Source organism: Vulpes lagopus, chromosome 3 (assembly GCF_018345385.1).
Source record: "Vulpes lagopus strain Blue_001 chromosome 3, ASM1834538v1, whole genome shotgun sequence".
Taxonomy (NCBI): Eukaryota; Metazoa; Chordata; class Mammalia; order Carnivora; family Canidae; genus Vulpes; species Vulpes lagopus.
This window is the reverse complement of record NC_054826.1, coordinates 138,663,844-138,677,468: the sequence shown is the minus strand read 5'-3', so window position 1 is coordinate 138,677,468 and position 13,625 is coordinate 138,663,844. Positions and strand designations below refer to the sequence as shown.

At 40.1% G+C, this 13,625-nt stretch overlaps 1 protein-coding gene across 3 annotated transcripts in view; it reads right to left on the bottom strand.

Annotated features, from left to right (window-relative positions):
* Window positions 1-12,573, bottom strand: part of DBT (dihydrolipoamide branched chain transacylase E2) — a 57,072-nt gene extending 44,499 nt beyond the window's left edge. For all 3 annotated transcript variants that reach the window (XM_041749532.1, XM_041749531.1, XM_041749530.1), the window contains exons 1-3: window positions 12,505-12,573; window positions 6,368-6,491; window positions 2,994-3,069 (exon numbers count right to left, since the gene is read on the bottom strand). In XM_041749532.1, the coding sequence (XP_041605466.1) occupies window positions 2,994-3,069; window positions 6,368-6,491; window positions 12,505-12,555 (251 nt within the window). In that variant the 5' untranslated portion in view covers window positions 12,556-12,573. The remainder of the gene's footprint in view (window positions 1-2,993; window positions 3,070-6,367; window positions 6,492-12,504) is intronic.
* Window positions 12,574-13,625: the final 1,052 nt, after the last annotated feature.

Genomic DNA, 13,625 nt, shown 5'->3' with positions numbered 1-13,625 from the left:
TCCCTCTCTTCTTGCCCCTCCTTCAGCTCATCCTCTCTCTCACTCTGGCTCACTCTAATTAATAAATAAAATCTTTAAAAAAAAAACAAACAAACTCAACATCCAAAAAACAAATAATACAATTAAAATATGGGCAGAAAACATGAACAGACATTTCTCCAAAGACATGTAGACAGCCACCAGACTCATGAAAAGACGCTTATCATCACTTACCATCAGGGGCACACAAGTCAAAACTATAATGCAATATCACCCCACACCTGTCAGAATGGCTAAAATCAACAATGTAAGAAAAACATGCCTTGGTGAAAATCTGGAGAAAAAGGAACCTTCATGCACTATTGGTGGGAATGCAAACTGGTTCAGCCAATGTGGAAAACAGAATGGAGGTGCCTCAAAATGTCAAAAATAGACCTACCCTATAATCCAGCAATCATACTACTAGGTACTTACCCAAAGAATACAAAAACACTAATTCAAAGGGATACATACACCCTTCTGTTTATAGCAGTTATTTACAATAGTCAAGATATAGAAGCAGCCCAAGTGTCCACTGAAAATGGGTGGTATATACATACAATGAAATATTATTCAGCCATAAAAAAGAATGAAATCTTGCCACTTGAAACATGGATGGAGCTACAGAATGTGATGCTAAGTGAAGTCATTCAGTCAGAGAAAGTCAAATACCACATGATTTCACTCATATATGGAATTTAAGAAACAAAGCAAATGAGCAAAGGTGGGAGGAGAAAGAGAGATATGAAACCAAAAGACTCTTAATTACAGAGAATAATCTGATAGATACCAAAGGGGAGGTAGGTGGGAGGATGGGTTAAACAGGTAATAGGGAATAAGGAGTGCACTTGTAATAATGAGCACCAGGTAATATATATAATTGTTGAATCACTATTTTGTATACGTGAAACTAATATAACACTGAATGTTGGGATCCCTAGGTGGCTCAGAGGTTTAGTGCCTGCCTTTGGCCCAGGGCACGATCCTGGAGTCCCAGGATCGAGTCCCGCGTCGGGCTCCTGGCGTGGAGCCTGCTTCTCCCTCCTCCTGTTTCTCTGCCTCTCTCTTTCTCTCTCTCTATGTCTATCATAAATAAATAAATAAATCTTAAAAAAAAAAAAAACAACTGAATGTTAACTTGGATTAAAATTTTAAAATATTAAAAAAAGAAACAGCATATACCCAAACACACATCACACATACCAAACACACACTAACATATATTCCACACACAACATTCACAAAACACATGTATCACAAACTCAAGACATATACCATATTGTCACATAAAAATCACACATTTAGAACATACACACCACACAATAACAGCACATATTCATAACACACACAGAACACATATACAACACACACACCAAAAGAATCATGCAAACATTAACAAAAAAGAGCGGAAGTGGCTATATTAACATCAGATGAAGCTGACTTTAAGACAAAAGCACATATATAATGCAAACTTTTGTTTTAGAAGTCTGTCAAAGGTTTTTTGAAATTGAAGTATTTTTCTTCTTTATACATATATTTGCTCTTATTAATTCTAAGGATAAATAAGTTTTTACTGCCACTTACATAAACACATCACCTTCTGTTAAATCATGTATCCTTGGGGATCCCTGGGTGGCGCAGCGGTTTGGCGCCTGCCTTTGGCCCAGGGCACGATCCTGGAGACCCGGGATCAAATCCCACATCAGGCTCCCGGTGCATGGAGCCTGCTTCTCCCTCTGCCTATGTCTCTGCCTCTCTCTCTCTGTATGACTATCATAAAAAATTAAAAAATAAATAAATAAATAAATAAATCATGTATCCTTACATATTTCTATTCTTAGTGTGTAGCACATAATTCTGCTTTTTAACATTTTACCAACTGCATTACTGTATATATAGTGTATATAAACATACACATATGCACTATATATATATACACAATATAATATTGTATATATATTTTTTCTTTTTTTTAAAGATTTTATCTATTTATTCATGAAAGACACAGAGACAGAGGCAGAGACACAGGCAGAGGGAGAAGCAGGCTCCATGCTGGGAGCCCAATGTGGGACTCGATCCTGGGACTCCAGGATCATGCCCTGAACTGAAGGCAGACACTCAACTGCAGAGCCACCCAGGCGTCCCCCTGAATCAGATTCTTAAAAGGATCTTCAACAGCATAAAACTATGGTGAAAGAGAATCCATTCATTCATCTTCACTGCTACTTCTAGACACCTTTAAAAATTCATTCACTACCCAGAGGTATTTTTTTTCCAAAAAGTAAAAGAAGGAAAAGAGGTAGAAGGATGATGAAGGTAGTATGAGGTTTTTTATTTCTGTTTCAAGATTTTTAAGATTTTTTTTTTTAACCTTTCCAAAAATTCTTTTTGATTAATACCTTTTGGTATTATATTTTAACCCATCCTAAAAATATAGGCAAACTGTCAGGGAATGGTGAGTCAAATGTACTGGTATTCCTCCTGAGGTCATTTTCAGTACAGTAAAGAAAGCTTAGACTGTAACATGATTTTAATATAGCTTGGAAATAAACAGTAAGTTCATACAAATGCCATTCAAACACATGATCATATCAAGTTAACTTTTACAGGCTGATTTCTCTTTTTTAGCTGAAGTGAGGGGTGGGCAGTGAAAAAAAATTTAAAGAAAATATAATCCTTAATAAATTCCATCAAATAAAATGTTATGATATATGATGAATTGTATTAACACATCAGCAACACAAGCTACTTTATTGCTTTAAAAAAAAGCACTGTTATAGAAAGAAGTTTCTCAACTTATTTTTACAAATTATTTTTACACTGACTTAAAATCTTTTTCAGAATAATTTACCATTCCTTTTTTTTTTTTAAGATTTTATTTTTAAGTAATCTCAACACCCAGCATGGGGCTCAAACTTAAAATCCCAAGATCAAGATCACATACTCTACTAACCCAGCTAAGTGCCCCAACTTACCATTCTTTAATAGTTACTTCTCTAATCCCTTCTCCGATGTCTGACAGTTTGAATTGAACAATCTGTCCCTGCAGAGCTTCAAAGACAAATGAGAAATGATCTCATTAATTATGTAATGTATTCCTAATAGATGCTTTCACAGCTAAAATTAGAAAACATTCCCAAGCAGAGACAGAAACTATTGCATTTTACAGATAAAAAAGTATTTTATAATTTTAAAAGCATAACCACTATTCATAAACATCAAAGATTTAAATAAACCATTTAGTGTTACGGACCTACTGATACCGCCACAGCACTTCCATTTTCCAACTTCCAAATAATGTTCTTTACAAGGGTACTGAAGGCCCAGTTAGCTGGATCTCCTTGTATTCTGTTATTACTCTGTAATAACCTTTAGTGACCTGTTCTTAGTTCTCTTTTGACTTCATGTAACCGTTCTCATTCTAAGTGGCTAATGATTGGACAGGTCCATATCTAGAAAACCTGATGAAAAATTTTCATCTGTCCAAACCATGTTCTGCTGACTTACCATTAAATCTTAGTCCCTCTCTTTCCTCTTTACAGTTTTCATCCCTTTTGGAATTTCTACCCCACTCTTATAACAATTAGATGCAAGTGATACTATATGGTAATTTTTCCCAAGAGAAAGTACTTCTGGTCAACAGAAAGTAGGTATGGATCCTCTCTTTTCCAGGGTAACAAGTCACTCTGAGCTGATTCAAGAGTGCTCCTCTATCTTCAGACTGCTGTTCATCAAAATTGGTTACAAAACACACAACAAGCGGATTTAGGTAGTAAGATTTTTTAAATAAATACAAGGAGTTAAGTTAATGGTTAAGAAATACAATTGCGGGCAGCCCTGGCGGTACAGCGGTTTAGCACAGCCTGCAGCCTGGGGTGTGATCCTGGAGACCCGGGATTGAGTCCCATGTCAGGCATCCTGTATGGAGCCTGCTTCTCCCTCTGCCTGTGTCTCTGCCCCCCCCCCCCCCCGTCTCTATCAATAAATAAAATTTAAAAAAAAAAAAAAAAGAAAAGAAATACAATTGCATTTTTGGGGGGCGCCTGGGTAGCTCAGTTGCTTAAGCATCTGCCTTTGGCTCGGATCAATGATCCCAGGGTCCTGGGATTGAGCCCCACATCAGGCTCCCTGTTCAGGGGGAGCCTGCTTCTCTCTCCCTCTGCCCACCTCTGCCCCTGCTTGCTTGCTCACTCTCTCTGTCAAATAAATAAATAAAATCTTTAAAAAAAATACAATTGCATTTTTGATATGGAGGTATAGGCACCTCTTATTTCCTCTCTAGTAAGTTGGGTCCTCTTATAGCCTGCTGCTCATAGTAAAACTGGAACATTTCTGAAAAATAATCTAGTATTAAATATCAAAAGCCTTAAGCCAAAAGTCTGTAACTTTGACTCAAAAGCAATTCTGCTTCACCTGTGCCAAGGTGAAGTGTTTGGAATTTATCCTGAAGGTAATCAGGAGCCAGTGGTAAGTAAATATGGTCATAATTTTTTTGCAGCTGCTCTCATAGACATAGAGTCTAATTTACCACTACTTAAATCTATACTGGCCTATCACTTGCTTGGACAAGAGAATATAACAGAAGTGAAGTTGTACAAATTCTGGACCCCAGACCTCAAATGGCCTTGCAGCTTCTTCTATCTTCTGCCTCTTGGAATATTGCCTTAGATCCTCAAGTAAAAAAGCTGATTTAGTCTACTGTAAGATGAAAGACCAGGTGGAGGAGAAATGAGATGCCTCACCCAAAACCCAGCATCAATGATTAGACATGTATGTGAGACTGTTTTTGACCTTCCAGCCCAGATGATCCTCTAGCTGAATAGTCATATGCAAATGAAACCAGCAGAGGGCCATCCAGGGAACCCCCAGAATCCTGAGAAATAATAAATCATTGTTGTTTTATGCCACTAAGTTGTGGGCAGGATTGTTATTCAGTATTAACTAACCAGTAGGGAGTACCATCTGCAATTTCAGAGCTGTAACTTTGGGTCCATAACTTTAGAAAGAAACCTCCCTGGCAGGAATGTGGTGAATGGGGTTGGGGAATAGATGACAGAGAAAGCAGTTAAGAGGCTACTACAGGGACAAAACTGAAGTATGGAACTTAATATATTTATATATTTTCAAAGCTGTCTGAAAAGAGAAGACAGATTTAAGAATCATGTAAGATGTCAAATTAATAGATCTCAGTAACCAATTTGATGTGAAACAGGAATCAGGAAGCCCCAAGGTTTCTAGCTTACATATTCACTGAGTTAGAGAGTATAGGAAGAGAATGGATCCCAAGCACCTAGAACAGTGCCTTGGCAGATAGCAGGTGATCAATAAATCACCTAAATGAATTCTCAAAACAATACAATGATTTAGATTCTATGATTACTCCTATTTTACAGATTATGAAATAGAAAGGAATTAATTAACCTGCTTAAAGTTACACAGCTAGTAGTTGATAGACCAAGAACCCAAAGCTCAAGGTAAGTGTTTAGAGACTAGAACAGGAAGTTGGAGTTCCTGCTTGAATGGCCTCTATTTTTTCTGAGAAGTAAAAGGAAAATATCAACTTTTAAAAATAATAATCTTAAAAATGGTGAAGGTAGAGTTTACATATCTTGGGGTGTTGTGGAAGATGGCCTATATAAAAAGGGGGAAAAAAGGGGGGGTGGGAAAGACTGATGTCAGGGGTTGGATCTGCCTGGAATTCTCCCATTTTTCTTTGCTAGCACAGAGTAAGGCACCAGATAACTGTCAAAAGCTTAGTGATGTAACAAAAGTCTAGGGTTCTGTATCAGAGTTCTAAATGGACCATCAGAAAAAAAATAATTTAGTGCCCTTGCCAAAGCTAACACTTAACTTGAGGCTTCAAGTTCTTTACTAAGGGTAGAAAAAGATGGGAGAAAGGTAATTAAATGGTAAAGTCAGAAAACTTTGTTTAGGAACACCTTTGGATGGTTTCATCACACAATCTTAACACAATAGACTGAGGTAAGTGCTTCATCCAACCAACAATACAGTGACAGTACAAGGATACAATCTAAGTCAATAATTTATCTAACTATTGCACTTAGATGAGTCAAATGATAAAGAACACATGACCCAAGACAACTCATTCCCAACATTAAGAAGACACAAGCATTTATGGGAAGATGTGAAAGGGATGGGGGTGGGGAGGATGGGAAGTAGGCACAGAAAACAAAATAAGAAAAGGATAGATCAAGGAGAGCAAGGAGGGCTGGGCTAGAAAGAAACGGTTAACTTTTTTTACTTTGATAACTCTTCAATTACTTTTTAAAAAGTTCTGAATACAATACAAAATATTTTTTTATAAAGGCTATTTTGAGATCATACTTACCAGCACTTGTTTGCAGCAACTGATGTGGATGACTATATTTGAATGAAGGATAACCAAAGAAACACACATACTTTGGCTTCAAAATATGAACATTATTACATGTTTGAAAGTAGCGAACACAAATCTAAAGATGAGAAAACAAAAAAGTAAAAGCTTTTGTGAATATTCTTGATGGCTTATCTCTGTAAGTACATATTGAATTTCAAGTCTATTCTAAAAGTAGAGCAGTCATTATCACCATACAAACAATATGAAATTACCCAGGTCAAAATCTGAACTGGTTAAAACCTGGCATCAGTGACACTCAAGTTTATGAAGATTGGTTATTTCTTAAGTATTTCTGTTAAAGAAATTAAAGGAACTTAAACCTTAGCACCCAGAAAACATTATTTTGTTCTTTTATTTAGTAAAACTATATCCTTGGAGTCAGATTTGTTTATATGCTTATGAGTCTTGCCTAAAATTTCTTATGAAAGTGAAGAAATTTTAATGATGTATTCTGTACAAACACAACACTTTACAGATGCAGTCAAATCATTAAAGACTTCCTAAGACAAAACTACTACTAAAGAATTCAAAACTGACTGTTGGCATCTAAAGACTGAAAAATATATGTAGTGCTGTAGGGAAAGGTTTTCTTACTATAATTTACAGATGACTCTTTAGATGTAACTGTTTTGTATAATATCTTAGTGTAATGCAAGACAATATGTAATAGAAATAAGTAGACCTAAATATATTCAACTTGATATATTAAAACCTATGTGTCTGAAAGGTAGACTATTTTATTTTGAAAATTAATATTTCAAAAAAAAGAAAGAAAATTAATATTTCATTTTTTTAAAAGATTCTTTTTATTTTTTTCATGAAAGAGAAAGAGGCAGAGACATAGGCAGAGGGAGAAGCAACCTCCATGCAGGTAGCCCGATGTGGGACTCAATCCCTGGACCTTGGGATCACGAGATCACGCTCTGAGCCAAAGGCAGGCGCTCAACCACTGAGCCACACAGGCGTCCCTAAAATTAATATTTCAATGTTATTAATACCTGGTTACCTATATCACCCTTTTAAATGTAACATATAAAAAATTCTAGCTCCCTGAATGTATTTGAGAATAGTGGTATGTATTTAAAATTTTTTTATTAATGTAAGAGTTACTTTTAATTTAAAAAGTTATTTTATTATCATGTACATTATCATTTAGTGATTAGCCCTTAAAATTTAAAAGTTGGGCAGCCCTGGTGGCTCAGTGGTTTAGCACCGCCTTCAGCCTAGGGCCTGATTCTGGAGCCCCGGGATCGAGTTCCACATCAGGCTCCAGGCATGGAGCCTGCTTCTCCCTCTGCCTGTGTCTCTGTCTCTCATAAATAAATAAATTAATTAAATTAAATTAAATTAAAATAAATAAAGGCAAAGAAAAACCAAATATCCCTTCCCTAAAACACAAATTTTTAAATTATGCATCTTAGTTTTACTTTAAGAGATAATTCTAAAGTAACTAATCTTTACAATATATATCTTATTAATATTCAAGAAACATAAAACCTAACTAAAGTTGATAGCTTAAAATTTAATAGATAGTGAAAGAATGCTCTTTCTCAAACTCCCATTTTCTGTGTCCTTTCTTTCTCCTTCAACTCCCAAAGCCCTGGTTCTTAGTCAACAATAGAATCAAAGGCATAAATCAACCTCCACTTTATCAGACATTCATAAATTTTAATTTCGAGAGCAGTACGTGGAATTATATGGATTCATTTTTATTTTAAAAAATTAGTTTTTGGGGAGCCCGAGTGGCTCAGCAGTTTAGCGCCACCTGCAGTCCAGGCCATGATCCTGGAGACCCAGGATCGAGTCCTGTGTCAGGCTCCCTGCATGGAGCCTGCTGCTCCCTCTGCCTGTGTCTCTGCCTCTCTCTCTCTGTCTCATGAATAAATAAATAAAATCTTTAAAAAAAATAGTTTTTAAAAAACATTTGAAAGAAAATTAAACTACTATAAGGTCTTATCTTTAACAGCAGCTTTTATGAAAGAACTACTTAACTGGCAAGAGAGGCATGAACTTACCAAACATTTATTGAATCCCTATGTTCTGGGTACTATAAAGGTCTTGAAATGCATCATCTTTTTATCTCACAATTACCCTCTGGAATAATAGGCACATTAGCACTCTTTAACACAGGAGAAACAAATGATCAGAGAAGTGCTTTGTCAAAGGTCACAAAGCAAACAAATGGCAAAATTCAGCTCTGAAACCAAGTAAACCTGAGGCTCTTTCACATCACATTGTTATATGTAGGAGAAATAATCCCTGCTTTCAACTTATAACCTAGTTGAGACAATAAATATACACACACTCACAAACACACACTCATGCATGGAATGTACGCTCTAGTTTCTTGTAGTAAGTATACGCAGTAGGAAAAAAAAAAGTATTGTGTTAAAGGAGTTTAAGTAGAGTTTTTTGTGTTTTGTTTTTTCAGGTTGGCTTGACCTGAAAAGGCTTCCAGGAGGAAGAATTGAGGTGGGCCTTGCATAAAAAGTATTAATAATTAAAGAACAGAAATGCACTTTTAAGGCGGAGGGAACAACATAGAGAATTGCTGCCAGAACATGTCTCCTCAGGCAGTGAGTTGCTTAATTTGACTTGATCAAATTTATAAAAGGAAGCAGCGGAAGTGACTCAAGGACCAAATTATTGATGACTGTAAATGTCAGGATAAAAAGTTTGAACTACTACACTATAGATAATTGAAGAAAAGGACTAAGAAATTAATCTAGTTGCAGTTTATTGACTAGATTATAACAGGTAAAGCCAAGTAAGAGAGGAAAATGTTAAGAAACTTATAGTATTTAAGGCATGAAACAACAGGTTCCTGAAGTGATTTACAGTGGAAAAGGAGAAAGCAACATTAAACACAACAGGCATTATGTGACTAAATGGATTAAGAGAAGGCTAAAAAACATTAGTGATACCGCTGAATGGAAAGATGATAAAGCAACAGAAGGGAGAATGAGGAAAAATAATCTGTCAAGCTCAAAAAGACATTTTTTCTAGAAACAGAATACCAAAAAAAGGAGAGATGAAACAAAGGTAAAAAAAAAAAAAGAAAAGAAAGAAAAAGAAAAAACGGTTTAGCAGATTCAAATAAGGAAATAAATAATAATTAAACAGGCAGTTGTTGGGATCCCTGGGTGGCGCAGCGGTTTGGCGCCTGCCTTTGGCCCAGGGCGCGATCCTGGAGACCCGGGATCGAATCCCACATCGGGCTCCCGGTGCATGGAGCCTGCTTCTCCCTCTGCCTGTGTCTCTGCCTCTCTCTCTCTGTGACTATCATAAATAAATAAGAAAAAAAAAAAATTAAAAAAAAAATAAAAATAAACAGGCAGTTGTTGAGCGCTCCTGAAGACAGGGATTGTGCTGGGCTTGGGAATTCAAAGCTAAAGAAGCTACAGAATATAGTCCTTAAAATCAGTTGCTTACACTTCATTACAGGAAGACAGACAAAACAGAAATTCACTGTTAGTTCAGTACGGTAAGTTAATCCAGAGTCAAAAACTTGATGCAATAGAGTATAAAACACAACACAGTAAGGGCTTTTAATAACTTATTATAAGTATTAAGACCTGTTGTTGTTTATGACTTTTTAACAGATGGAAAAAATACACTTTTTACTGAGTTGTTCAGCAAATGTTTAGTCAGGCACGTGGAATTAGAGAACAAAATAGATGGATTCCTTCTCTCATGCAATGTACAGTCCATACCTTCAAAGAAAGACAACTAAAGAGGTGATTACATAGTGTTGTAATGGGAGAAGCAGAGTATTATAAACAAACATACAAGAGGGAACCAACCTACTTCAAGAAAGTAAACTTGGACGGAAGGTCTAAGGGATGAGTAGGAGTAATCCAGAGGATAAGGTATATTGCAGATGAGGCCAGAGGGAAAGAAGGCAAGAGTCTTTAAAGCAGAGGAAATACATGTGCAAAGGTCTGGAGCCTGGAATCCAAAGAGAGCAGTGTGTTCAATTAACTGAAGCTCAATACACTTTCACTGTAGATCAATGTGGGGTAAGAGTGAGGGACATGTCAGAGTGGGGGTTGGGTGGGTAGGTTTCAGCAAGAAATGAAGCCTGAGAGAACGTGGAAAGGTCCAGATCATAAGTTGCCTCATAATTCTTTTAATTTTAGACATTTTCCTTATGGCAGTATTAAGCAAGGAATAACATTCTCAAATTTGTCTTACTTTATAAGATCACGTGGTTAGAGAATGGGTTGGAGAGGCACCAGACTGGAGGCAGAAAGTCCAATTAGGAAGGACAAGGATAGCTGCAGTTGGAGGGCAAGGTGGAGAATAATGACTAAATTTGGGGGATTTGGGGATCCCTGGGTGGCTCAGCGGTTTAGCACCACCTTCAGCCCTTCAGATCTGGAGACCCGGGACTGAGCCCCACATCAGGCTCCCTGCATGGAGCCTGCTTCTCCCTCTGTGTCTCTGCATCTCTCTCTCTCTCCCTGTGTCTCTCATGAATAAATAAATAAAATCTTTAAAAAAAAATGGGGGTATTTATAGACTAGAATCAAAAGAGAAACAAGTCGGAAGGTTTAGTTGTGGAACCCAGAACCTGATGTGCCTCGAAGGCATTGGGGGCAGACATGATGGATAAATGCTAGCTCCTTCAAGACCCCTTGTGCTAGCTGTGGCCATGTAACATAGTTCAGGCCAATGAGTCTGACTGGTCCCACCTCTTCTTCCTTCACTGCCTCGAATAGGAGGTTGTAGCAGCCCTCTCCTAACCAGGAGGGAAAGGCCAGATGAATTGTTGAGATGACAATCCTAACCAGCTGCCATCTAGCTTTGGGATGCATAGATAAATTTCCCATTTATTGGTTCGGTTTTAATTAGCTGCAGCTGAAAAATACCTAATATGCATGCAATTGGAGATTTCCAGGACAGTAGGATATATATGGGTCTGGAGTAGAACTGGCTTGAAGACTGGGGAACTTTAGGAATCATCAGCATATAGATGAAACTAAATTCAAAGAAGTGGAGTAGTCCAGGGAGCGCAGAGGGCCAAAGTCAGAGCCCTTATAAACACCAATACATATTTAAAAGTAGGGCAGGAAAATAAGAGATTGGGATGGAGTGGCCAAAGATCTAGGAAGAAGAATATTGAGAAGCTGGTGTCACAGAAGCTAAGGAAGGAGAAGTTTCAAAAGAGAAGCCAATACCTACAAGGGTGCACATCTCAAGTACACAGTGTCCGCTGAGAACTCCTCCCTGGCCCCCGAGACTCCTCCTATGTGTTCCTGTACCTTTGTAATGTCCCATTATAGCACTCTTCCAGCTCTTTCTCCCCTGCCCGCCACCACAAGGTGGTGTCTTCACTTGAGACAGCAGGGGTCTTGCTCATATTTGCATCCCCAATGCCTAGCCTCGCACAGTACCTGGTACACACAGGCTCTTGGCAGATCAGGGGCCGACCACCGTCATAGCTTAGGGAGGAGGGATCCCAGAAAGAAAAACGCTATACAAATAGGATGAAACAATAAGATTACTGGGATGTTTAAAAGGTGGTTCAGAGGGAGGAACTTCAGAGGAGATGGTGGTAGGTCGTAGCTCTGGGGATAAAAGGGTCGGAAAGATACGTGGCGCAGACACAGGAGAGGAGTACAGGTCCTCAGGACGAAGCGCGAGTCTCTGCTCCTCGGGGGCAAGGGCCCGTGGTGCTCTTCCTTGCTTTACCGGTCTCTTCCTCTAGACTAAGTTCCCCGAGACAGGGGTCGTGTTGTCGGTGTTCGGCACACAGTGGGTGCTCAATAAATGCTGAATGAACATGTATCTCCGTATCCCGAGCGCCCATCACAATGCCCAGCACCCAAGGGTGCCCGATAAAGGGCTAACGGGTGAAAGGTTAAATAGACGGGCCTGGGTGCAGGTCGGGCTGGAAGACGACGGAGTCGCGACAGGTACGGAGGGCTCGCCAGCCTCTCCGCCCTTCGCCTAGCATGCATCCTTCCACGTGCCCCGTCCGCCCGGTACTCGCACGACAACGTCGCACGCCTCCCCGGGAACCCCGGCGACTACTCACTGCCCCCCCCCCCCGACCTCAAGCCTCAAGTCAGCCCCCAACCACTCACCAGCCGCCCGGCATTCCGGCTCCACGTCCCGAGCACACGCACTGCAGCCATCTTACCCGGAAATGACAAGCGCGCGGACCACCAACCGGGAGCCGGGGAACGCGCCGCCCCCCGAGCGGCCAATGGCGAGGGCAGGAACGAGCCTCCCCCCTCGACAGCCAATCAGGGGGAGGGGCGGGGCCTGAGCCGCCCTGGGGACGGAGCGGCGCGCGCCGAGGTGAAAGAGCGAGCAGGGGCCGGAGGGGCGGGGCCGGAGGGGCGGGGCCGGAGGGGCGGGGCCGGAGGGGCGGGGCCGGAGGGGCGGGGCCGGAGGGGCGGGGCCGGAGGGGCGGGGCCGGAGGGGCGGGGCCGGAGGCGGCTCCAAGGTGACTTCGCGAATGAGGTCGGGCAGGACTTGCTTACCGCCCAGCCTCTTCGTTCTCCTTCGGGAAGGGGAAACGGACACTGTTAAGGACACTGTTAAGGGAACACAAAGGAAGGGCCCCTACCTGGAGAGTGATGGTGAAGACCTGAGGGATGACTGGGAAAATATCCCCTTTCTGCTGTTCGGTAACCGCCTTGGTCACAGAAAACGCGACATTTCTATGCTTTGTAGCAAGGCTGTGCACCAAGTGAGTTACAAGTCTGCGCTGGAGTTTAGCGCCGCCTGCAGCCCAGGGCGTGACCCTGGAGACCCTGGATCGAGTCCCACGTCGGGCTCCCTGCATGGGGCCTGCTTCTCCCTCTGCCTGTGTCTCTGCCTGTCTCTGTGTATCTCTCGTGAATAAATTTAAAAAAAAAAAAGTCTGCGCTGGAATACCACCCAATGGCGGGTATTTCTTACTCCCATTGAGTTTCTTGGTGACCAAAATTGCCTTTTCAAAAAAATTTTTTTCACAGAAGCTAAAGAAGGTTACCTAATGTCTGAAATAAGGATTCCAACATTATCTTCCTTCTTAGAGAATGTTGTCAGATGCAGCTGCCCACAGATACAATATGTGTTACAGATCTATACCCTTGATTGGTATATCTTGACTTGGCTGTTGCAGAATGTCAAATTGAGGTCAAGCTGATAAGGGGGAATAAAAGATCAGAGCTTTAATAGTTAATCTTTCTCAGAGCAACCAGGACACCAATTTCTA